Below are 27,302 nucleotides of genomic sequence, written 5' to 3'. Positions count from 1 at the left end.
GAACTATACAAGCACCCGAGATGCGATTCCGCATTTGAACAAAAAAGGGGGAAGTCTGCGTGCCAACACTTCATGCATGTAACCCACGTTTGGGGTGTATAATAATGACCTGAATAATTATGTTTTTTTGCCTTCAATAATTTAAATAGCAATAAGAGAATAGTTGTTTCAAACTTCGCACAAACATATTATTAAATGAAACGCCGGTGAAAACAAAGTATACACGTAGTTTTTCCGTCAGCCGATCCGACTACTAGAGGGTCTTTCAAACGCTTTTTTCGTGCATTTTAGGGCGATTATGCTACTACATGTTAGAATAATTGAAAAGTGCAGGTGCAAGAGCTATACCAACCCACTTCATTCTGGTATTGGTAGAAAGGCCACATTTCAAACTTTTCGAAAAGTGCTGCTACTAGTTATATAGCATTCGTGTAAAAGAAATTTCACAACCCGAAGTGCCAAAAAATCAATAAATCGATTAAATTCTCCATGTTTTATTGTTTTTTAATTACAAAACCTCTAATGAAAATTAAGTGGCAGCACTTTTCCAGTAAAACAAGTTATCCTGATTACAATGAGCCCAAAATCAGGGCGATCCGATTTCATCTTGCACCTGCACTTTTGACTTTTTTGGGAAATATCTTCACTTTCAGTTTGAAGTCACGTGACACTAGTGTATTTATATTTTTCTAAAAATAAAAGTTTGTAATATAAATAAGAATAGACCCTTTTCCCCCCGATTACTCATATGACGTGTATTTTGGCTTTTGGACAGAGAAAACTCACTCTGAGTTCAAAATGATTTTTCTTGTGTATAAAAATGGAAATTTTCTTGAAACGACCTTAACTACCCTGCGTAGTAAGTAACACACAACTTAAACCTGCTCAAATATTATTCTTCAATAGACAAATGTTGAAATTATGATGTACTTTCGTTTACTGTTTCTGTGAGTTGCTGTTTCATTAACGAACACTAACTCTTTTCAAACATTATAAGTCAGTCAGAAAATCGAAAACTTTTGTACTTTTTAATATGTTCCATTCGTACTCTAATTGGTTTTTTGGTTTCTAGAATGAATAAACAAATCACACAACATTAAACGAGAACTTGGCACACTTTATTAGAATAGGTTCATTTGAAAAAATACAATGTAAATGTAAACCGTAATTTTTATTATAGTGTAATGTGTATTGTCTAATATCGGCCACTGTATTTCTTAATAAATTTACAGATTCGTTATGGGATGACTTTTAAAAGAAATGTATGGAAACAGGATGTCACCTTAATTTTAATTGATTACTAGATAACGGCATATACTTAACAAGCTGGTATAGTTTCAATGTTGTCTTATATCTATTGTACAAATCAAATGTTTTACGACATAACAAATCAATAGTTTAATACTAGATAAAATAATGTGCTTATCCCATTATAACCCTCTTCATATTTTGTCGCCTGGTTGTAACATTCAACGAGTTGAGAGGCCATAAAATCTATATCAGATCCCTTATTGTAAATTACAATGCCACAATTCGATTGGCTTATTCTTTGCTTATCGTGGGATCTCATATGCGACGAGAAAACAATACATTCTTCATCGAGTATGATAAATAAAGAAGTTTCATATTGTTGTAGAATTTTATGTTGAAACCTCGATTGAAAGAAATATATCGAGCGAGGATTTTATCTTTTTCTTTTCCGTGACTAGCATACGATAAGTTAAAGATGAATAGCTTGATTGTTCAAATGATTAGATAAAATGAGCTGATAAAATAGAGATTATCTTATTTTCCTATCTTTGTAACCAACGTACTGTGCTTATCCTTAGGCAGTTTTTAAATTCAATTCGCCAGTTTGTATATGAGGACTATATTACACAGTTGACAATTTTCCAGCTCTTGTAAACCGATAGTATAAATGAAAAGTATTTGAATAGACAACAAACAACAACGTGTTTCTCATATTATTTGTGTATTAAAGTCACTTTTATTGAATATTCATGTTAACCTTAAGAGGTCATTGCGCAATTATTGTTATAGAGGTCACCGAGTCACTGCGCAATTTACATATGTCAGTTGACAAGAAACCGGGGAGTTTAAGTGATTAGCGAAACACTTTAAAATGTCACGGAGAAAACAGTCGAATCCTAAACCTTTCAAAAGTAAGTATGTTTTAGTTTGCATTACTTTTTATGTCTCATGTTATTATTTTCAATATGTATTTTTTATTTATTTAGTTCTTTAAAGTTTAAATATTTTATCTCTATCTTTTCTTTATTTATTTGCACATGTCTTTTGTAAAACACAATATTCAAATAGTTAATGTTTATGGATGATTGTCAAATTATCATATTTACAGAATTATAACAAAATAATTTTCATTTTAGTACTAATAAAAATTTTGTTTTCGAATACTAGGATTAAAGAAATTAACAAATTTAAAATTATATTTAATGGTGAACGCTTTCTATGTAATGTTAACATTATTTTTATTTCCTGGAAGTCATATCGATCAGCTAATTTCATCTGTAACATAGTTTTGAGTAATTATTTATTATCATAGAGATATTCAAATGTCATATAGATGGCACAGATATTAATTGTACAATATATGCAGCACATCAAATCATCTAGTATTTCTATATCAAATAAACAGTACTAATTAAATCATTGAATTGGTTTGAAATGTTTGAATAGCAAACACATATTTAAACATATTTAAAAGTGATTTTGTATAAATGATTAATTGAAGATGCTGAATAGCAATAAAATGAGTTTTCTTACTGTGGAGTTGTTAAAAGCTTACTTCTATTGCTTAATATACACTTTGGGTTTTTTATTAAATATATATCCATTGGCATATTCTGATTTGACCCGTTCGTGATCTAAGGTCAAATGCCTTCAGCTAATATCTTTACCTACATTGAGTCAGTTTGTATATATGGCGAGGAAGGGGGAGAATAGAGGTATTCTGTGGTCAGGGGGTAGAGGTATTCGGTGGGTAGAATAATAAGATAGAAAACCGAACATTTGAAATCTGGAAAATAATACCTTACAAAAGATAACATGTTAAAAATCGGATTAGTGAGGCTGACTTAATTAGGTATGATCTACCCCCTCCCCACACTCGTAGTAAGTCAAATTGTGTACATCATGGATATGTTGTATACACTTGAAATAACTGGAATACTATATTAGAGACAAACACAAAAGTGCATTTTGTAATATCATTTAATATCGTTATTAAAATAAATATAAAAAATAAGAAGAAGATTTGTACACTCTTTTTTCAAGCTTTGATGTTCTCAAATTATGTAACATTTATTGAAGTTTATACAATGGCTTCAATGTGACTATTTCTTTGTCAAAATATACCCAAAGGACTTATTACTGTATTATAATATAAACATATTGGTGTTTGTATTGTGTAGTCTGTTTATTTTAAACACAAAAAGGTTAACTCACAATTTAATCCATCTTTTCACTATATAAGGGTGATAGTGTAGTTGTAGTTTTTGTATCAGTTAACTATCCCACATCTACTTTTCTTCATATTAATGATTATAAGATCAACAATTTTTTTCCTTCGCCTGTTATAATAACAATATCTAGCTCTATACTAAATATCACATTGGAAAATTGAGGTCGACCCAACTTTAGTAACTAATTGATTTCGTCTAATATTTGTCACTGGACGATAAGCAACTAACTTACCTTTGATTTACCTCCGGATATATGTACAGTGGCGGACACAGGGGTGGGGGTTCCGGGGTTGGAATCCCCTCTTTTTTTACGATAAATGCATTTGAATGGGAACATATAGTTTCCCTTTTAGAAATGTTGGATCCGTCCCTCAGATGTATCTAATTTAATCGAATGGAAAGTAAATCGTTCTGGTGCAAACAATGGCATGCATGTTTAGACACTTCTGACATTATCACTTTTTCTAATATGTGTCAAAGCTTGATTTTTTTATTTACTTAAAAAAAAAAGAGTGTGTGTCTTAATTTGGTTTACAGAAATTGCCCCTGGGTTGCATACAGGCACCGTTAGATTATTTTTTAATCTTTTAAAATTTATACAGCCACAAAACTCTTTAAACATATTATTCCAAATTTTATAAACGTTTTCAATATGTAAGATATTATTTATATGAATTAGAAATTCTGGCGCCAATATTTTCGAACAACAAATGTCACTATCTGCATATATTATTATAAAGAGATATGTATCTCTTAATCTTGATTGTTACATATATATATGAGATCTGTGTTTGATATGCTAACATATTTAGATATTATATTAGTCATGCTTGTAATTGCAAAAATGTAGGGACATTTTACTTATATGTATTAGGACGATGCTTTATCGGATTTTATCTGAAATAATACAATGAAAGATACATTTGAAGTTTGAATTTCAGATGCCTAATTGAAAGGGCTATATACAGTTCTCACCCATATGCATAGTAATGATTATCAGGACTAGTCTTCGGATAAATAATTACAAAAAAAACGACCCTAGCGGCTTTCTCTGGATAGGTATCAATTGTACATACAGACATACCTAGTTAAAACCAATATATAATTTTACTTGCATAGAATTCGGACTCCTTTACAATATACGTAGTAAAACTTGTGTACGAAAATGGCAGTGAAAATCCCAACTGATCTAGTCAGTGTGTTTGCTTCTCAATGTTTAGTGGCCTGTTGTTAAACCAGCTCTTTTTAAGTCTTTTGAAAATTTGATTAAAAATTGTATTAAATTGGCAAGTTTCAGAACTTTTAAAATGTATTGTACAAAAACTCTCAATGTTGACCTTATTGTCATTGTTTTTCTTGTTAAATTGTTGAATTGCTGTATTAGTGGTGTACTCTCTACATCTGCTTCTAACAAAACTTTATGTTAAGGAGAAAAATGTTGGTTATATTTACTGCAAGCATGCATGCATATGAATTCATTTTGCAGAATCTGAGTGTTTGCACAGTGGAAATAAATGTTGACATTATATTGTGTATATAGATATAGGAAGATGTGGTGTGAGTGCCAATGAGACGGCCTTCAACACGGAGCTTGGCTCACACCGAACAACAAGCTGAAAAGGGCCCCAAAATTACTAGTGTAAAACCATTCAAACGGAAAAACCAACGGTCTAATCTATATAAACAAAACGAGAAACGAGAAACACGTATATATTACATAAACAAACGACAACTACTGTACATCAGATTCGTTCATTATTTTTTTAGTGAGTATAATATCTATCCTATATATATAGCTACTTTGGACACTATAAGACCATAAGAGCAAACGTATTCAAAATTAACTATCCAATCAAATCATTCAATTATTTAGTGAACCAATGTTTAATTAGGCATTCTTGCTTGGTTTATCAATGGTTGGTTGATAATTGTCCAGTGGCAAATAGTTCAGGAATGTAAAGAAAAAGATATAAATATTTCAGGATCATAGTGTGTTATAAAAGTTTCTAGCTTTATTCTAAGCGACATTTCTTAAAAATGATTAAAACTTAAAAAGTACTACATATTAATTGAAATTTTATAGCGTTTAATAAATCTTTGGAAATACAATGATTGAATATTGACTAAAATATTTATAAGAAAGAACATGTATTTCGTCTTTATTTATATCGCTTAAGACAAATCAACAAATCATACTTTAGATAGAGAAATAAAGCTCTGGAAGATAAATAAACTACTTTGAATGTGAATAGAGTGTGTGCATATAAGAAATTGTTCTACAGTTTGTTTAGATCTGCTTGAAGCTGGTACTGTCTTCTAGAGTAGCACAAAGACCACTTCAAAATCGAAATTAACCTTTCATTCTCTAATGTGAAAATAATCAAAAAAGCGAACTCGTTGTACACATTTCTTTTTTAAATGAGTATTTATGATTTCAGTGAAGCACGAAATGAAAATTAAACTTTTTTTTTATATAAGAATTGAACTTATTACCGGTCAAAGTATAGGAAATGCCATACGTGACCTAATCGTGTTCTCTAAAATGAAACCCTGTTAGAATATACAATTTGAAACATATCTTAACGTTAAAATGTTTTTTCTTTAGTATTTCTATCAATATATTCTTTTTCAACATGGATCTTGTGTTAGTTTCAAACAACAATCTCGTAGTGATTAGAATAGATGTCGCTATGAACCACATTTTATGCTTTCAAGCAATTTGTGTCCGTTGAGTAATTACTTGATCGTGATAAGATGCAAGTTATTCTGGTGCCTCCTTTAATCAGAGGTATGATAAAGTTTATCTGTAAAGAAAGTCATGTTCATGGACTAATCGTACATTTATTATATGCTCAATATAACAATTTTACGTCCTTATCACAATACCTGATAAATTTCAAGTTATAAAATTTATGAGATAACCAGTCTTATCGTTTTCTTTGGGTGGGACGAATGTCTGTCCACTTGTTTATCGGAGTTTATCACCCTCGATTTAGACAACTCCGTGCAAAATATAAGTTTTCAATATCAATTTCTCCGTTTTATCAATTTTTATCTAAAACTTATCAGCTAAAAACAATGCATGCATTTTTCTGCACCGAAGTCACAACCGTATTTTTGACGCACTTTCCCAGTCGTATCGATAGCGTAATTATATCCGGTATGGGATAATGATGTGTCTTATCGACTTCATTGTATTCATACGCCAAAAGATAAGAGATAACGGAGATCTCGTGTTTTCCATTTCTTTTATGGGTATACCGATAACTGCTTACTTCCATCCATTTTTGATAAATCTTGTTTGAATTAATCCATTAGGATAGATGTTAATTCCGATATGTAAGATAAATGTCTGAGATAGCACTATTTTCTTATCACATTCTCGCAAGAAATCATAATTAGAGTTGCAAGCATACAATCTGGAAGTCAAGATAATGCGCGTGATTGAGGTTAAAATATGATCGATATTGGAAAATTGTAAAGGCCGCTTCTGTTTCAGTCTAGATAATGCTGAATAGATCAAAAAACTATTTTGTCGTTTTGGGACAGAATGTTTGAAAACGATAAGAGATAAGCTTGTTTTGTGAAAAATGGATGTATTATGAGTCCGTATCTAATCTGTCGATCATTTCAGCCGCGTAAAGCCTTTCCTATTTTTCTTATCTAACTCCGTCCAATGCGTTTCAAATGTAAATTCAGCAATATAATTGATCAATATTTGTGATATTAAATGTAGCAGTATAAAAGATATCTTATATCTTTCATTTTCTGCAGCACAAAAGCTTAAAAGATATTTATTTTATTTTTTATCGGTTTTTGTAATGAGTCAATCAGCAAAGAGGCAAGGGCAATAACTCCGACACGCCAAGTTAGACTTGATGCAAAACGTTTTAAGGTTCTATTCAAGATCAAATTTCCATATGATTGAAATTACTATGGCGCATTGTATTTTATTCGAGTCGTGAAAATATTGAATAAAAGAGATTGAATTTCAAATTTTGTATAAAATCCTTAAGAATGATAAACCATCATCATCTGTCAGTTGTAAAGACATCAGAAACAAAAATGATTTAGTGATTTATCTGAAGAAGGTCTTAAACATCGACCTTTCGTTTTAACGAAATAATAAAATAAATTCAAATAGCTACCTTTCAAAAAAATTCTAAAAGTTCATCTCATTAGTTAAAATTACTGACAGTCAAATTCGATACGATTTCTACTCTTATCTTGTCAAAATATTTTGTCAAGCTTAACAAAAGGAGTCTCTCCTTCATAGGTGTTAAATACCAGATGGCGTTAAAAATATTCTATTGCATAAAAAGGTGTTGAATACAGATTGTGTGATAAGTCTTATCTTTTAAATCTTTGTAATAGGTTACCTTCGTTGACCGTGACAATTCCTCATTGCATACTTCTAACTAATATCGCGTCTTGTTCTATTCCGTTAATTTGTCAAGATCAATATCAGACACATGATCGCTTGCTCAGTAAGGTTAAAATTAAAGGTTTGAATTAATTAAAATATTTGATATTCGACAGAAGTAAGTGTTCCTAATTTTACATTTTCTTAAATGTACTATACTGAATTTATTCTTTTTAAATTTTGTTTTAAATTTTTTTTTTGCGAATAATATTATTCATTATTGATTTATTTTTTATTGTTTATTAGAAAGGGCGGAAGTTCATAACAAATAACATATATATCGAAAAACAACACATGAATACATGTATCAATCTTTTCTGTAGAAAGTCGTCCAGGAAATAATATTATTTGTTTCAACCTCCTGCACTGACCCCCTCGTAGTTGGCTCTGATTTTAATTGTGTATTTTAAAGATAATTATCTCCGATGAAGCGCCTTATTATGTTTATAAAATCTCTGGCAGATAATTATTAATGATTTTATCAACACCCCAATTTCAGGACGATTAGATCAAATCCTTTGTGGAGTAGATTTAAGCACGACATAGTGATATATTGAAAATTCTTGTACATGTATGAGAAGTGTATATCCCATTTTTATGTTATGCATGATCTTAGATATGTTGCTCTTCCTCGTGCACGCGTATGGTGCATGCAATAGCGGTCCCTTTTTGTAATGATCCATTTAAGAATGATATGTTTGTTTTCTATTTTCTTTACTTGTGATTACAATATGCATTTATGGGGAATTACATCTCAGTTTTATATTGCTGTATATTCTCAAATATTTTGATTCCTTTTTGCTTATTTGTAACTTCATTTTAACATACATTCTTTATTGGCTTGTCACAAAAATTGCACCCCGGCTATTTGAGATTTTGACTCATGTTTTTAATGCATGTACATTCCCATTATTTGTCTATTTTTTCTCTTAGACCATATTCACGTTTGAATCAATTGATATTAGGTTGAAGAATGAATAGTACATTTTAAACAAATTGGGCAGATTCATATTAAACATCACCCGTAGTGTTTTCTGCTGTTCAATTAAACCGCTCTCTCAATTAATAGCGATCGGTAATTCTTTTTCATTATAACCGATTACCTTTATGATCGATTGATATCGATCGTTATCGTTAGCGGTACATACACCGATCATGGACAATCAAATCATTCACTTTCCAAAGCCAGTCGTCTTATGTCAGATTGGTCTTGTGGGGCCATTTCTGTCGATTTAAAAGACAAATCGAATTGACTTTTCCATCTTAGGAGCAAATAAACCCGTATTGACTTGAATGTGCTCAATCCAAATTTGGTAGTATGAGTCTTAACTAAGTTCACATTGTTTCCATTTTTAAATTAACAATTTGCGAGTTCCTGTTCAATTTTCCTCTATGCAAAACTTCCAAAAAGACAATAAAGCGGATACATTAGCATGGAGATTTTATTGAAAGTCCTTTCGATAAATCGATAAATCGATAAATTTATATAGACTAAAACGCATCATGACCTGATTGAATAATCAAAGCTATGTCGGGACAGTCTGAACAAGAAATACGAAGAATCATTTCATTGTATTATTCGTATAAAAATCATTTATCAGAACTACATACAAAGCTGTGATTTTAACATACAACATGCACGTATATATGTATACAACAATGCTTGCATGTTTAAATTTACTGGCATGATTATAAATATGTTCAGCGAATAATCTGCGATGATAAAATTGAGAATGGAAATGGGGAATGTGTCAAAGAGACAACAACCCGACCAAATAAAAAAAACCACAGCAGAAGGTCATCAACAGGTCTTCAATGTAGAAATTCCCGCACCCGGAGGCGTCCTTCAGCTGGCTTCAGATAGTCTTTTGATAGATTTTGGGCTTTTGTGGATAGTTGTCTCATTGGCAATCATACCACATCTTCTTTTTTTATTTTTCTTGTTAATCTGGTCAACACACAATCTCGATGTTCCAGTTAGAATCACACTTTATCAGTTGAAAGTAAGTGGTCGTATAGGTTTCACGTTATCTTATCAGTGTTTTATTACAGCATATAAATATTTTATAGACTTCTTCAAAAGGTAAAAATATTCTTGACCTCGTTACAAGATACGAGTGTCGCAAACTTTTATCTGATAACAAATGATATGGGAATCAGTGAAAGTGTATCATATCGATCGAGGTCATAAGCCCCAATGTCATGAAAGTGCGCTAATTGTACAGACAGACAGCGTTTATAACAACACAAAACACAACGATGGTCATATCTAGTGTTTTCAAGAACTTACGGTTTCATCTGTCAGTGTTCCATGGTAAAAGTATACAACCTCACAATAATCGTTCAGAAAATATAATAACAACCAAAAAAGTTGGACTTTCATAGGTTTGATTTTAAGTTAGAGCAAGTTCTCAGACTCAGTTAGAAAAAAAGTGTTATGTTTTTGAATTTAAACAAATAATGTTTGGAAAATTGTGAAGTCACAGAGAATATCATTCAGCACTCGCTTTGCTCAACTTTTATACTCAAACAGTGCAAGACGTTTTATTTTTCTCACGACACTTATATATCTGTTTTATCAGACGTCTACTTGTCCATAAGTGAAAGTTAGAGTAAATAGACTGATCTTAATCACATTGGTGCCTCGTTTAGAAAGGATTTTACAATTTTAAAAATTTTAACATGTTTTTCAAATTTTACACGTATAAAGATCATCTCCCAAAGTCATAAATGATATAGTTAGCTAAGTGCTTCAATTTTATATCGTTTTTAAGATAACATCTAATTGCAAGGTGTTCAAAAGGTATTTCCCTTTGTGTTAACACGTACTGGGGCTGATCAATACCGATACGAAAGCCGACCTGATTGAAAACACTGATAAATTCTTGTCCAGTAATATTTAATGTTGATGAGAGTGTTGATTGCGGACTTCAAAGAAGACACCCATCTGATGTAGAAACGATTTTTATTCATTTGGGCTTGTTACGGATTGTGATCAGCAGTAATCATTTTTCTTTTTTCATCCATTTAACATCCTTTTTTGTCCTTATCATAATCAATACTCGGGTAGTATGAAGTTTTATCAAATTCAATATCTATTTCGTGATATAGCAAATTTCCAATTACATTAGGACTTATTTTATCTACATCAGTAACCATTAGGCAAGGCAGATGGGAGACAGGCAAAGAGTTGGTACGCGATAAAAATATTACCATTTATTGGAGATATATCTATTCAATTATATCTACCATTCAACTAGAACAGTAAATGGCTTAATTTGTCATCGGGAAAAAGTAAACATTTTCTTAATTCTTCATTCACATTTATTTTTTACTTTTTTCATTTATCTTTTTCATTTAAGAATTTCTACTTTAAAAAGTTAAAAGTAAACATAATTTTTTAGATATTAACTGATATGAGTGAAATAAACATCTTTATTTGAGCCATATATGTATAAATTAGAGAAAGATCTTATCTGAGTAAGTTTTATCTAAATTGAATGCAATTTATAAATTGAATCCGGCTGTCAAATTTTAGTTATTTTAACGAAATCATCATTGAGCAATGTGGCAATATACGTAAATGGTATCATATAGGGATATATTCTTAGAGATACATTTATACAAATACATTCATAAAAGATACATTCAAAGAGATACATTCGTAGAGATATATTATAGAGATACATTATCGAGATACATTCATAGAGAAACATTATAGAGATACATTCGTAGAGATACATTAAAGAGATACATTCATAGAGATACATTTTAAAGATACATTATCGAGATACATTTATAAAGATACATTCATAGAGATAAATTCAAAGAGATACATTCATAGAGATAAATGCAAAGAGATACATTCAAAGAGATACATCCCAAGAGAGATACATTCAAAAAGATATATTTGTAGAGATACATTCAAAGAGATACATTCATAGAGATACTTTCATAGAGATACATTCATATAGCTCATTATCGAGATACATTCATAAAGATACATTATAGAGATAAATTCAAAGCGATACATTCATAGAGATAAATTCAAAGAGATACATTCAAAGAGATACATTCAAAAAGATACATTCGTAGAGATACATTCAAAGAGATACATTCATAGAGATACATTCGTAGAGATACATTCATAAAGATACCTTCATAGAGATACATTCATAAAGATACTTTCAAAGAGATACATTCAAAGAGAAACATTCAAAGAGATACATTCAAAAAAATACATTCGTAGAGATGCATTCAAAGAGATACATTGATAGAGATACATTCGTAGGGATACATTCATAGAGATACATTATAGAGATACATTCATAGAGATACATTATAGAGATGCATTCATAGAGATACATTCATAGAGATACATTCATAGAGATACACCATTAGAGATACATTCATAGAGATACATTCATAGAGATATATTAATTGAGATACATTCATAGAGATACATTGATAAAGATACATTCAAAGAGACACATTGAAAAAGATACATTCGTAGAGATTCATTCAAAGAGATACATTCATAGAGATAAATTCAAATAGATACACACAAAGAGATACATTATATAGATACATTATATAGATACATTCATAGAGATACATTCATAGAGATACTTTCATAGAGATACATCATTAGAGATACATTCATAGAGATACATTCATAGAGATATATTCATAGAGATATATTCATAGAGATACTTTGATAGAAATACATTCATCCGATGTGGTCTTTAGATTAAAGTTCGATATGCGCCAGCGCTCGCAAGACTGAGAAAACATGCCTGTATTGATGGTTTTGTCCTCATTGTTCGTTGTTCATGCTCGTACCGATGAAAGTCTAATGCGAACTGCGCGAGACTTTTCCTTAAATAGAATAAATGCTTCACATATGAACGAATGAAATTAGACCAAAAAACTTTCACCTACACGTATAGATTTTAAGGAAAATAAAAGGTTTTCCTGTTAAAACATGATCACATACAAAGAGATCTCAATAAAAACCAGTGATTTTAATCTTAAAGAAAATTCTTTGATGTAAAATTTAAAAATAAGATAATTTCAATATTTTATTTGCCAAAAAAAGACAACACACGTCAAAAGAAAGAGGAAAACTAGCTGCGTAATGATTTGTGCGTCAACAGGCGAGTTGATTATTGAAGGCTTTTTGAGATAAATGTAGAGATAACAAAAATTATTGAATTGAACATCAATGACAATTATGAATGGGAATATTCAATATTCACATAATTTAATGGGTCCTAATACATTGGAAGAGTAATTAGAAAAATTATTTTAAAAAAGATAAAGCTAATTAGACGTAATTTACACTCCAAGTCGTTGATAGTGCCCTTGCAGATCGTTCGAGATTACGTTCTCACTATGTTTATTTCATATCCTATTGATTTTGTGGAAATTATCTTTTATTTATGACTCTAGCAGTGCACTCACTGTTACCCCGTAAAGATATGGAACTATACATCACTAAATAAAATTTGAGGGAATTTGAAAAGTTCTTTTATGATAGAGTGCCTTGTAAAAGTAGAAAGAGGTACTTTCTCCGCCATTTTAATGTTAATGAACTATATATTGAAGTTTTTAACATGCAACACACTACACCCAGCCAAGTTGGTCTTGAAATAACATCCATGCATTCTTGAGTAACACATTTGTCATCTCGAAGCAGCTACATGTAGTAGGTCCATCGAAATTAAATAGTTCATTGATATCACTGAAGAAGCACACATATGTGTTAAGGAAGCAGCTGACCGGCCCACACTCTTGTGCGGGATTATTTATTTTTTTTTAGCTTTGTTGAATTCTTGATCTTCTTCTGCTTTTCGGTCGGGTTGTTGTCACTTTGACAAATTCCCTATTTCCATTCTCAATTCTATACATAACTTTTGCTTTTAAGTTTCAAAAAATAATCATTTAAACAAAGATTGTCTTCATCAGAATTTGTAGAACTTAGTACAAGGTATATTTGAAATTTTATTTAAAAGTCTCACTATCAAAAAATTCCTAATGTTTCAATAACAAATTTATGTGAATCAATTACTGGAAAATCGCTTATCCCACCCACTAAAAGTGATAAATATCAAATTGTTGTATGTAAAAAGAGCAAATCTATCTAAATTATGTTTTATTATCACCGAATTATCCGCAGTACATCGCCTAGATATAATGTATATATATATATATACATGGCATTAGAAATAACGACAATTTCCTGATAGGTCTTAGATTTTGTTCGGAAACTAAATATCCTATTGTATAGATGAATTCGTTATCAATCAGGAAATATATATTTCCATATTTGTTTTTACAAAACATCCGAATGTGTCAGGAAATTCATCATTAAGTCCATAATAAATTAAACTAGATAGTGAAGGACAACGTGTTGCAAATGAGATAAGTATGTGATTGATCTTTCCGTTTATTGTCGCAATCAGTTAGAAAAACAAGTCAGTTCGGGAAATAAAATGTTGTTCTCAATAAATAAAATATTTAAGACCAAAGTGTTTTACAAAAATATGTAATTTCCTGCTAAAAAAAGCAAAACGTTAAATGGCAAAATGCTCTGTCTACACCAAATACCGCATTTATAAGGTGCTGGTATTGTCTTTCACTTAAAGGCTGAATATACTCAATAAGTCCTCTTTACGTAATACACATAAGATAGGAACTTCCTATCGACTTCTTCTATCGAAATGACATATAGTCCTATATTATAAAATATCAAGCCCCGCTCGCGGAGGAGGTAAAGAATTATATACTCTCACATCATTTTGTTGATTTTCTAGGCACTTAATATAAAGAATCAAATATATATTTATGGTAAACAATAGAAAAAGTAAAAGCAAAAAAATAATTTGTCTTTCTATTTATTTCAGGACTATCCGATGATGAAGATGATGAAGCAGACATGAAATCAACCGAGTCTAGCAAGTCGGACACAGAGTCTGTTTCTCCATGTCCTGCAATAGATGACTCCATTGTACATTCCAATCCTACCATCAAATCCGAACCAACAAGTCCGGACGTTCCGAATGATAGAGTGTCAACTCAAGACGACAAAGCTCCTGTGATATTTCTAAATGATGTTTTACTACTGAAGAAAGTAGACAAAGACGAAGCCCACCTAACGGGCCGATCTTTCTTAGTTTGTGCAGCCATTCCACTACCTAAAGGTTCATGTATTGGACCATTTGATGCAGAAATTGTGTCCCTGAGCTCTATCCGCCAAGGGGATATGGTCTTACAGGTAATTGTAAATGCAACTTTAAAATATTTTTTTATATACATAAGACTACTATACTATACCGTAAGCTATCAAATGTTTGCTGGTTTGGCTCGATGGATTAAATTGTAATTTTAATTGTTCTATTAGTTTTGAGCATACCCACGGACATGCACAAGTAGCAGTAAGGGCTTGAAATCATTTTAGATAACCACAATTGCAATATTCACAGAATGCATATTAAAATGCATATAACAAATAATCCATAAATGATTAAATGGGTGTGAAGACACCAACAAGCGTTATTATAGATACTTTTTACATAGTTATGTGCTGATCTCAATAGCAACTTAATTAGAACATGCAATCTGATTCGAATTCTGGATTTAATCTGCACTTCAGATGTACTCACATAAACAAAATATATCTTTATGATAAGAAACTGAAAATTTATTTAAAGTTGAACTTGATACTGAGAGGCAATTATGTGATCTAATTCAGATTCTAGCCACCTGTTTCTGGCAACAATGGTTTATTTCTGACCAATTTCAAATAATTAAATTCTCATCAGATTTTTTCAACCCTTGGGGTCGCGAGCAACCCTAAATAATCTGATAATTTTCTTTTATTTTCGAAACTATCACGTCATTTTTTCAAAGTGCATGACTTCGAATTTATTTATCAGTATATCTGACAAAAACATGTTGATAAGAATATCACTAAGATGATAAAACCATATCAAAAATGAAATGTTATTCATTTATCTAAGTTCACAACTCATGTGAAATTTTATCACAAAGACTTTGTTAGATAAGCCCTTCTTCTATCAATAAGAATTCTAGTCTAATGATAAGTCCGCAGATGCGAGTTATCGGGTTTGGCTGACAATCTTCAATCTTGGAGGAGAATTGGGACGCACTAAAGCACTGCACGAAGTCTCCGATCAAGAGATGGGAAAGATATTCGTGTTGATAAACGACCGTTTTGACAGTTTAGACAGATGGTTTCTGATCAAAAATATTGATAGATTATCTGTACCGACCACCTTTTGATTAAATAGATACAGAAATGTTTACATGACTCAAAATACTTCAAAACTGACAGCATAGTAACTTAGGTTATCGTTTACAACGAATATGTATTTTCTAAGAACCATACTAGATTTGTCGACGACAGATTCGAGTTGAAAAAGGTTAAACTTCAATTTGTTCCATGTCGAGTGAAGTACTTCTTCACTCTATGTATGTAAGTCTGTTAATATTTGACATCAAATTGCAGATAATTAGATTATAAAGCGTGGATTATATTTCAATCTTAATTTGAATTGAAGTGTTTCGAATCTATTTACAATATTTCTGGTTTGACTTTATGTGGACATTTACTTATAACAGTTTATAGGTGTATGGCATCTTACAAAAAGTTTTGTTCAACTACTATTGAATCAATGTGATAAACATGTACATCTGTAAGTACTTTATTTTATCTACTTAAACCTGTATTGATCTTAATTTGTAAATTCTAATTTAATATCTTGTCTATTTCAGGCCCAGGAAGAAAATGGAGAGACAAGCTTTGTGCGAGTAGAAGACCCAAATGCTACTTGGTTGACTATGTTACGACCGGCACCGAGTGAATCTGTCCGAAATACATCTGTTTTTTATAAAGGTAGGTCAAATACTTCTAGTATTATTTATGTATTCAAACGAATCGTTCCGTTTGCTTGCTGCATGCACAGTGCAGCCTACGTGTAGTCTATGGTTATGGGTATACTATTGTTATGGGATATTTTCATCTCATAAATAAGGAGATGCATATTGGTTTTCTAATCAACTTCGTCCTGTTTCTTGTTTTATCGCGCTATATACGCGTAAAATATTTGCCACTGGACATTAAGCTAGTATAACATTTAATTAGTTGATATTTGTCTTTCACACTATTTTGAAAAGGGAACGGTGTCTACGATAAAAAAAAATAATTGCAATGTTTCATTTCGTTGTTGTATATTTTAATATTTTGCCATTTAAAGAATCAGTGGCTGATATTAGACAACCATAATCAATCAAAAGTAAAATATATTTTCAGCTTGCTTCCTGTACCAGCTAGCATTCCTTTAGGCTATTGTTTTTTTTTTATTTTCTCGAGGTTATTTCTGTGGTAATTTACAACATTCAATTAAAAAAATTTACCAGGTTTGAGTTAAAATCCATTTTGTCTTTGGTGCATGTTTATTTGTATCTTGTGCAGAATTTATCTTTTCGTATCAATTTTAGTTTGATATTGCTTAGATTGTTCATTTGTGTTAAATTTTAGTCCTGTTATCTATGAAGAGGTTTCTTTGTACGTCGTTTTATTAAGACCTGAGTAGATTCTAGGACTACACATGCATGAAGTCGGCTATGAGTTGGTATTGGGTCTTTGGAATATTGTTAGGATTCGAGAGGGCTGTTACTTTGTAAACAAACAAGTCCAATGAATATTTCACTCCGCTTGACGATATCTAAAAAAACTGGTTATTTGGATATTCTTTATAAAAAATTCTATATTTTGCCGCCGAAAATGTTCATGTAATATTTGCTGCGGGACTTTATATTTATATACCTGGATCTAGTTCATTAATTTTGATTTTATGGTTTTTTATTAAACAATTTTAAACCTGTCAGACGGTAGCTTGTAGACCTAATTTCATTGAACTGATTGCAATATCATTGCAATCACACTAAGAATCGTTTTGTGAAAAGAGTCATATTTGCTAGAAACATAGTTTATCAAGGATAGTCTAACGAGCATAATGTTTACACCCATTTAAAATTGATGCTCTTGTGGATTATTTTTTTTCTATAATTAGATCATTACGACTATTATGCATGCAAGCATTTTTAAGATGGTTTTCACTTTACGGCTTGTTTTATGAGAATAGGGATTCAAATGCTGGTACTGATCGCTAACAGTTCAGTTCTGAGTTTAGGTAAAATATATGAAAGCTTCATCGCCGACTCTTGAGACTGTTACAAAATGACGAGACATAACAATCTTATTTTATTTTATTTCAGTATTTTTGTTATAATATTTTTGACAGACAGACCTGATCTTAGATTCATTGATTTTTATGATCCTATGTATACTTTTGTTTGAAGCAAGTCGATCTTATATATATATGCATAAAATGCTGAATGACGTGTTGCTGACATTTTCTGGCCTACACTCCAGTCTATGTATGCTTATGTATGCTTTAAAAAGATTAGTCATAATTGTTCATTTTTCTTCTTCTTATCCATCCCAAGTTAGATCATGATGTTGTTAACTCATGTTGTCCCTTTCATTGCTTAGTCGAAATTTGGCCCGCGGGAGTGCAATAGAGCACACTCAAGTTGTGGGGGTACTTCAAATATTAAATTACATTGTAAAGACAATAATAACACAAAACAAAAAATACACAGGGAAACAATGTACTAGATTTATTTTCGCCTGCATCTACCTATACTGTATTTTCGCCATAGAATATTCACCCAGTTATCCCTCAGAGAATTCCGAATCGATTACAGATCAAGATAAAAGAATGATAACGTACGGGACTGGCGCAGTATAGATCAAATCTGAGATAACATACACATAGTGATTTTATCGTTAATTAATAGAGGGAAAAAGAATATTATATGTTAATTCCCATTCTTTAGACTATCAAACAGCAGGGCAGATGTTTTATACGTGAATATTGGTGTAAACTTTCATTGTTGAATGCATTTTATTATCGTCTGCCTAATCAATGAAGTATCCTTGTTTGTCAAAAAAGATGGATGACAGACCCGATCTCAGATTCCTATCATCTCTCCACAACAAAGGCAGACGAAGGTGTTATTAGATAAAATCCTTTGATAACATACAGCACTTGCGTAGGAGATTATCATACTATCTCGTTTGTTAGAATTCTTGTCTTTGTGGTACTTTTATCCAACAATTAATGGAATAGAATTTCCCGAATAGGGTTCGAATTCGTCATGAATATTTCATACTTAAAGTTGCATAATTTTGTCGTTAACGGACTGACGTTTTTTAATCTCTAATCTTATCTACACATATGATCGATCTATTGTCGCGTAATTTTACACTTATCTTGATTAAATTCCCTAAAGAAATAATACTAAATCATAAAGCATACCTCGTTTTGAGATATAATTTTTCTTCTCTATTCGCTTGTTGAAAGAATATAATCACATATAAGGAAAAATTTGACAGACACTATCTTGCCCATAAGAAAGTGATGACCTCTTTTATCTAAACTATTTGGTCATCAAAGACGCTACTGGTGGTCGGTGTTAAGAATCTAGACTTTGGATTAGAGAAATATGAAACTCTAAAGAAACAAAAAACTACGCGTGTCTTTATAATATGATAAGATTTCAATAAGATATGATAATAAAATATGTAAGAAATATATAAGATTTTGTATACTGTCTGCATATATGATTTTTAATAGTCAAGATAAGTAAAATATGACCGACTTATTTTTCCTATCCACAAAATAAACAGTGTTGTTAAAAAAAATCAAGGGAAATGATTCGTATTGTAACAAAATATGCACTTTTTTCATGTGTACTAAAAGATTGATTGATTGTTGGTGGCCTAACGTCCTCTATTCGAAACATACATGCTACATATACATGTACTAAAATGTGCAAAAATATCACAAAAAGATTAGTTAATCATAACAAACGTTACAATTAATTTACATTAACATATTTCAATAAAACACTATGGTAAGAGTTCTCATTTTAAAATAAAATAAAAACTTGAGAGTTCACGAAAGAAAAAAACATTGTAAAAATCAATTTAATCAAAGAAAATAGATATTGTATCCGATATTCATTAATATAATGTGCTATAATTTCAATCAGTCAAAACCATCAAATGTCATTAAAAACTACTTTAAAACAAGGAATAGAATCTAAAAATTATTGCATCAAATTTCACCATATATTATAAAATATTCATATTAATTTATTCATAAGCGTTATCCTATAATTTAAAGAAATTAAAATTTCCTGTGTTTTGATGATAACATATTATCAAACATCCTCGTCCGCCACACTGAGCCCCTGATCATAGTAGATTATGATCATGATTCATAAAACCTTCGACAGCTTGTCCTGATGAAGAAACGCGATAAAAATTACAATGTTTGCTGTTTTCCGTGATAACAAATTATTTATTCATTTTTCAATTTTATCTCGGAAGGCTGGGGGTTGTGATTAAATAATTAATATTTATTTTTAAGTTTTTACAAAATATTCATAAATTATTACCACAAATTACAAGAAATTAAATGCTTGATAAACAGTTTATAAAAAATTTCATCTTGAAACTTTTACTTTTTTAAATTTCTGTTACTATTGATAATTTATTTTAATATGTCAATTTCCTTGATAATTTTAACTCGTTTTTATTATCAGCAATTTTGTATTTATCAGGTTGGGGACAACCCGACAAATGGGGAACTATAATTCCCCAAACGAGTAATCGTCCCTGAATTAGGTTATCATTTGATGGTTCTAAAAATGAAACTCTTGGCTGAGTATTTTTACTTAAAAATGCAACTAATTTATTGACACTGGAACAACATTTTTCAAAAATTATTGTTATTTTGAGTTTAGAAAAGTTAGTAACCTTGAAAAATGTTAAATTGTATAAGTTTTCATAGGCTTAAAACTTCTCAGAAATCTGATAATGCCTATTTATTTTTTGCACAATTTGTGGCATTTTGCATAAATATCTACCATTTCAAGTATAACATGTGAATAAAGAAAAAACAAAAATAGAAAGCTGTCTCTTATTTGAGGTACATTTCGGCAGGGACAGTCTACTATACTACAAAACTGAAAAATTAGTATATCATTACACATTTGGCGCCTTATCCCTAACCTGTTTTACATTTTAAATAACGTCTTCAAAGACTGTGTATATACCCGTGTAAGATTGGTAAACTTAGATAAATTTCAAACATACAATCAAGTAAGATATTGCATTTTCATTTCAAATACTTGCACGGTGATAAGTCGTAAAGTTTTTAGATAAGATATGAATACACAAATATTTATTATCTTCAAATGTTTATGACACTTGATATTCTAATACTTATCATTTATGAATATTTGCCATTTTCTTATGTAATTCTTTTTTGAAGTCCATACATGTACCACTGGCTTAATTTTTTGTTGTATTTTGTACTTTTTGACAATTTTTGACTTCAGAATTTGTATGGAAAAAGTTTGCATTATCTTGAGATTGTTTATCAGAGAATCGCAAACGTTTAATCTTCTTTCTTCTGTCTATCTTATATTTTATGGCCGGACCTTGGTCTATCGATTTTAGGCTTCTAGAATCAACATTTCGTATAGATAAAACTGCATACACACGTTGTCTAGAAGACATATCAAACCCGTTATCAGATAAACTTTATCCACAAAACGAACTGCAGAAATTATGTGACATGTTGAAGATTGCAAAAGTGTTCATTGCCAGGACTAAAACAGTTGTATTTTCTTTTTTTAGGAGGCCAGATTTGGTGTGAAATAATATCTGAGCTTAAATTTGGAGCAGAATTATTATCATCGTTCACAATTCAGGACGCACCAAAATCTGAACCGTGTAGTCCCGATTCAACAGATTATAAAGAAAAAGAAGATGAAATTGATATGGACATAAAAACGGAAGTGCAAAGTTCGCCATCTGTAGAACAGGCATCGTCTGTTGCCAAGAACGACGTCATTAACCACGGTAATATTGTATATTAATGTTGTATATGCGTTAGTAAATCATGTTGACTAATTTGTATACTAGTATGTAAATATATATAATTCAAATTAAAAAAAAATGTTTTGCATTAACAAATTTATACTACATTGTACAATGTATAATTACAAATCTGAAAAACTTCTTTCGTACGCGTGTCAACTGTTCAGTGTCATGCAGTAAGCTTTTTAAAATATGATCAACATACTATATAAACGTTGCAATAAAAGTCCTTGATTGTCATGATGAAAATTAATATTTTAAGAATTTATTCAGAATCAATAAAAAAAAAACATTGATTCCTTAAAAAATTCAACTTTACGTGATGATGTAATACCAGTAATGATGCTGGTGTGAATAAATCACAAAGAAAACGAAGATATATAGACTTGACAACCATTGAAACAATCGTAATGCTTATTTTTTGTTTTCTGTTTTAGCTGCCCTCTTGTACGGTTGTCCATTCTGTGGAGTTCGATTCAGTAGTGCTAGAACATTGGAGGGCCATCTTACTTACTACTGCTCAAAGAAACCAAGTAACTCTGAAAAAGAAATGATAAAAGAAGAACCAAAGGATAAAGAAAGTTCAGGTAATCATTAGAGTATGTCTATGAAAATAAAATTGAGAGTTAAAACTAGGAATGTGTCAAAGAGAGAACAATCGGACCAACAGCAGAAAACAGCCCAAAGGGCACCAGAAGGTCTTCAACACAGCGAGAAAATCACGCACACTGGGGCTTTTTCAGCTGGCAAGTTCAGCTAAAATTGACGTCACACTAAATCCGTATAATATAAATGATCCAAAATTTAAAGAAAAACATAAAAGATTATCGATCCTGTCAGTTCAGAACACTAATAACAGTTCTAGGGTAAAACCGTTCTTTGTAAAACTTTTCTAGGACAGTTTAGAACTGTTCTATGAAAGATTATTCTGACGAGAAGTTAGAAGTGATCTCCACTGTATTGTTTGTCAAAAATATTCTCCATGGCCCATGAGAAAAAAATCAAGATAATGACCTTGTGTTGTTCAATCGTATTCCCTTTGCGGCTTCAAAAATCGAGTAACACAATTATTTTTTATTATTGTAGATACAGAGAGATCTCCAGAGAGTGCGAAATCTCATGATGAAGAGACTGAAAAACCAAACGAGGCCTCAAATGAAGAGCGCACTGAATCTGAATCCAACGAAACGAAACTGTTAAAAAATGGCGAATTATTTCATTGCCCATTCTGTTGTTACACATCTGATAAATTATCAAGTTTGAATAGACATAAAAGAATCCATTGCAGAGGTAGTACATCGCCGACGTCCAGTTCGTCAAGTTTATCACCGGTATCCAAGCAAGACTCGTATTGTGCCGAGTGTAATATACAGTTCTCGTCTTTTTCTACGTTCAAATGCCATAAAGAATACTATTGTTCAAAACGCCCCGATGCAATGGGAATGCGAACACCCGAAGATGAACATGGCATGCAAAACGGTTTTCCAAATATGCAATTCCAAGAACAAATGTCACCAGTCGCCTCGAAGAATCTCAAACACCTGATGAATGTGTCGTCTGCTTCACTGATGTCCGGCCAGACCAATGTTATACTGGGACCTCCTATCGTAGCACGTGGTATGCTTAACATACCATTTGGAATGCCCACCGTTATAGTCCAGCCTGTTGTCCCACAATCACCGAATAACATTTCTCATAGAAATGTCTCGCATATGAAATTGAAACAAAAGCCTGAAGTAACTTCTGATCAGCCGCTAGATTTATCCATAACTAAAAAATCTACGTCAAGTGATGATAGCGATAAGGAAAACAGTATAAGTCCAAAATCTTTCATCTCGCCTGATGGAAAGAGAAGGGCATCAATAAAGAGGGATGAAGTCTCAAACCTATCATGTTCAACATCTTCATCGCCCGTACAGTCGCCCATACAACGATCAAGTTCAGTTCAATCAGATCAGACTACATCACCTATTCCATCTAATAGGATATCTCCATTTGTAACAGTTCCGCCTGTACAGTTTATTAGTGGAAAACCAATACCACCGGTCCCGCATTCTGTTAGTAAATGTGTGGATTGTAACATTGTATTTTACAAACATGAAAATTATATAATACATAAAAAGCACTACTGTTCCTCGCGACAAACACGTTCTAATTCCGTGGATGATGTTGACGAAACCAGTAAAGATTCCGAAGAAATGTCAATGACGAACGCAAAATCTCAAGCTACCAAGGAATTTGGATCTCCAACGACTGTTCAGTCAGAGCCAGAGATATCTTCATCCGTTCCAAAAGAATCGACGGAATCATCTGCTACACAATCCAGGGAAATGATAGAACCTGAACCAAAACAGTCCAACAGTAGATCACCTGTAAGAAGCCCAGTAGAAGAACAAACTTGTCAATACGTATGTGATCCATGCAAAATTCGATTTAGCTCAACAAGTACATTATCAGCGCACAAGGAATTTTACTGCCCATTTGCACAAGAGAGTAGGAATCCAAGCGGAAACATGCCACGTGACAATGATGAAGACAAAAATAGTCATGATGAATCTATGGTGAAATGCAGTCGATGTGGAGCCTCGTTCCCATCTGCTAAAATTTTGAGACTTCATTATTGTACTGGCGTTACAACACATGTCCCACTGTTGCGCTGTCCATACTGTGATTATGTAACACAAACAGAAAACAGAATATCAGAACATCTGAAAGTTCATATGCCAAGCAAAGCCTATCGTTGCACACTTTGTGGATACAGAGGGAACACTGTAAGAGGAATGCGCATGCATGGCAAAATGCATATTGACAATGGCGAGGATTTTTCAGATGAACACATGGTGGAAATAGAAGAGCCACCACTAGTGCCTATAATATTTAACAATCCAAATGAAGCTATTTCAACAAATGTTGAAGCAGAACTTATAAGACTTAAAAACGAACCTTACAAAAGACGACGTTCTCGAAAGTCTTACGAGAAAAGCGAACATATGACGAGTATACGTGAACCTTCTCCTAAGAATGTGTGTGTTTTCTGTGGGCAACCATTTAACGACAACACTAGTTTAGCAATGCATATGAGAATACACGAGATGGTAGCGTATCATGCTGCATCTTCTAGAAATTTAAAATGCCACTTCTGTGAATATGTAGCTGAAACCTTTCCTAGTCTTATGATTCATGTAGAACATAAACATTTAAAAGACGTTAAGTTAGATGATGAAAAAGGTCAGAGACGAGAACAAACAACTCCAGCTAATTCTATGTCTCCTGTTGATAACAGACAAGATAGGGAAGAGGACAGTTCATCACCCAAACAATTGAAGAATGGAAGTAAAAGCCCAGGAAAAGAGGAAAAACTATCTCCCTCTCCTAGTGAAACGAAGGAGAGGTCGCTATCAAAGGAACTAGCACAAGATAAGGAAAGGGAACGTACATTGAATTTACTAAATCTCCCTCTCAAAATTAAGAAAGAGCCCGAGGAAAGCGATAACAACGAAGACGAAAACAAAGAAAAACATATTTCAAATCTAAATAACAATGAAACAAATCGAAAACGGAAGAGATCGTCATCTGCAGACTCGGATTTGAACAACAGTTCTTGTAGCGATAGCCCACCGGAAAAGAAATCAAACAATCATATAAAATCTGAGCGTACCTATTCGTCCGATGAGCCGCCATCGCCATTAAGGTCACCCGTTCTTAACCCAGAACTAGCACGCTATTATCAACTAGCAATGCAGGTCATGCCTCCGTTGGTTGTTCCAAGAGTATCGTTAAGGACATCACCACCGACTGATCGAACGACCGAAAAGTTACCAACAAATGCAAAGTATTGTAAATATTGTGACATTTCTTTCACGTATTTGGCGACATATGTTGCACACAAAAAATACTACTGCACAGCCAGACCACCAGAAGAAATGGCGTCACCAGCGAAAGCATAAATGATAGATTCCTGATTTATATGTTTGATTTTAATTGTCATACAATTGAACTATACTTGGTAGAATTACCTTCAATTGGTACATACTTTTTGATATAAGTCGTGTATATTTAAAAATTGCATATTTTATAAAGTGTTTCCATTTCTTTTCTTTTTACGAAATGTATTCCCCCGACGATATATTGTGTGCTGTTTTGATTGTCCACTCAACTCTGCCTGCATTTTTAAAGCTAAACAAACTCATTTTTGAGGAGTGTATGACTGCATACTGCATATGCATATTACTTAAATAATTAATAATTCCATGAATTATTTATAGAAAGAAAATTTAATATCTGATCAATTTTAAAGCAATATTTGCTGAAATTATTATAATTTATAATGTGTATGCTTTATCTGTTCGACTGTAACAGTTTTGAAGTGTGTGAATTATATTCAATTTGTAAGACAATAATCACAGTTGTGTTTAATTATAATTTGATATTCTTAAAGAGGGATTGTAATTGTCCCTTGTTTAATTTTTGCGTAAAAACTTGTAATTGCCTACTGCAAATAAAAGATTTTTTGTGCCATTATGATGAAAACTCCAGATTTTAAGTTGTGCTATTTTTACACATTCCGTTTTATATTGTGATGCTTCAGTATAGTGCTATTAATGTTATGTTTGATACTTAGTAAATATTTATTATTTAGAAATGTCGAGGAATAATACGAGACCTTGAACAAATACATTTGATTGATCTAAGGTAGACAACTCTTAAATATTTTGCTCGTCGATTTACCATATATATATATATATAAGGAAAGGCAAAAATTTAAATGCACACGAATAATGTTTGTAAAAATCTTTCAATAAAAGAAAATTATTTTTTCTTATATGTTATGCTGTTTATTAGGGCTAGTTTTGTTATTTACATTATATGTAAGCCACTGGTTTTCTGTTGCTATTTTTCTAGTCGTTGTATACTGATCTTTGTTGAATTTCTACACCTAGAATGTATGATTATATGTGGTTATTACCTTTGTTAAGAAATAAATATAAAGAAACATGTATTAAACTTATTATTTGTAAAGGAAAACCTTTTTACACCTAGTATAACTTAACAACATCAACAACAATTTTCATTTGTCAATCAAGACGCCCCGAGGAGCAGTACAATTAGGTACAAATAATTGTGATGATTTTTTTCCTTGAAATTACAATACATGACAATAAAACTAAAACTATATAAGAGAAGGGAGACAACAAACATAGTATATAAGAAGATACAATTTGAAAACAAACAGAATGCATACACTAATTATATTAGGTCATCCAGAATGGGTTAGCAAAAGTATCCTGCATCAATAAAACAAACTGTTTACATGGGTGCCGATGAGATGAAATAAGTAGTTTGAAGCATACATGTA

At 31.7% G+C, this 27,302-nt stretch overlaps 1 protein-coding gene across 4 annotated transcripts; it reads left to right on the top strand.

Moving 5' to 3' along the window:
• The first annotated feature begins 1,632 nt into the window (after positions 1-1,632).
• On the top strand, positions 1,633-26,941 carry LOC134721738 (zinc finger protein ush-like). Of its 4 annotated transcripts, none has more exons than XM_063584924.1 (6): positions 1,633-2,166; positions 14,811-15,181; positions 16,702-16,822; positions 21,704-21,928; positions 22,384-22,533; positions 23,033-26,941. In XM_063584924.1, exons 2-6 carry the CDS (start codon positions 14,843-14,845, stop codon positions 25,891-25,893), a joined length of 3,696 nt encoding a protein of 1,231 aa, XP_063440994.1. In that variant the 5' UTR covers positions 1,633-2,166; positions 14,811-14,842; the 3' UTR covers positions 25,894-26,941. The 4 variants fall into 4 exon arrangements, with proteins under 4 accessions (XP_063440994.1, XP_063440993.1, XP_063440996.1 ...); XM_063584923.1 differs by having other exon boundaries at positions 1,634-2,162; XM_063584926.1 differs by lacking the exons at positions 1,633-2,166; positions 14,811-15,181 and adding an exon at positions 16,047-16,349.
• Positions 26,942-27,302: the final 361 nt, after the last annotated feature.

This window comes from Mytilus trossulus, chromosome 6, assembly GCF_036588685.1.
Source record: "Mytilus trossulus isolate FHL-02 chromosome 6, PNRI_Mtr1.1.1.hap1, whole genome shotgun sequence".
NCBI classification, from domain to species: domain Eukaryota; kingdom Metazoa; phylum Mollusca; class Bivalvia; order Mytilida; family Mytilidae; genus Mytilus; species Mytilus trossulus.
Note: the sequence above shows the minus strand (reverse complement) of the source record. Positions and strands in the feature narration are given on the sequence as shown.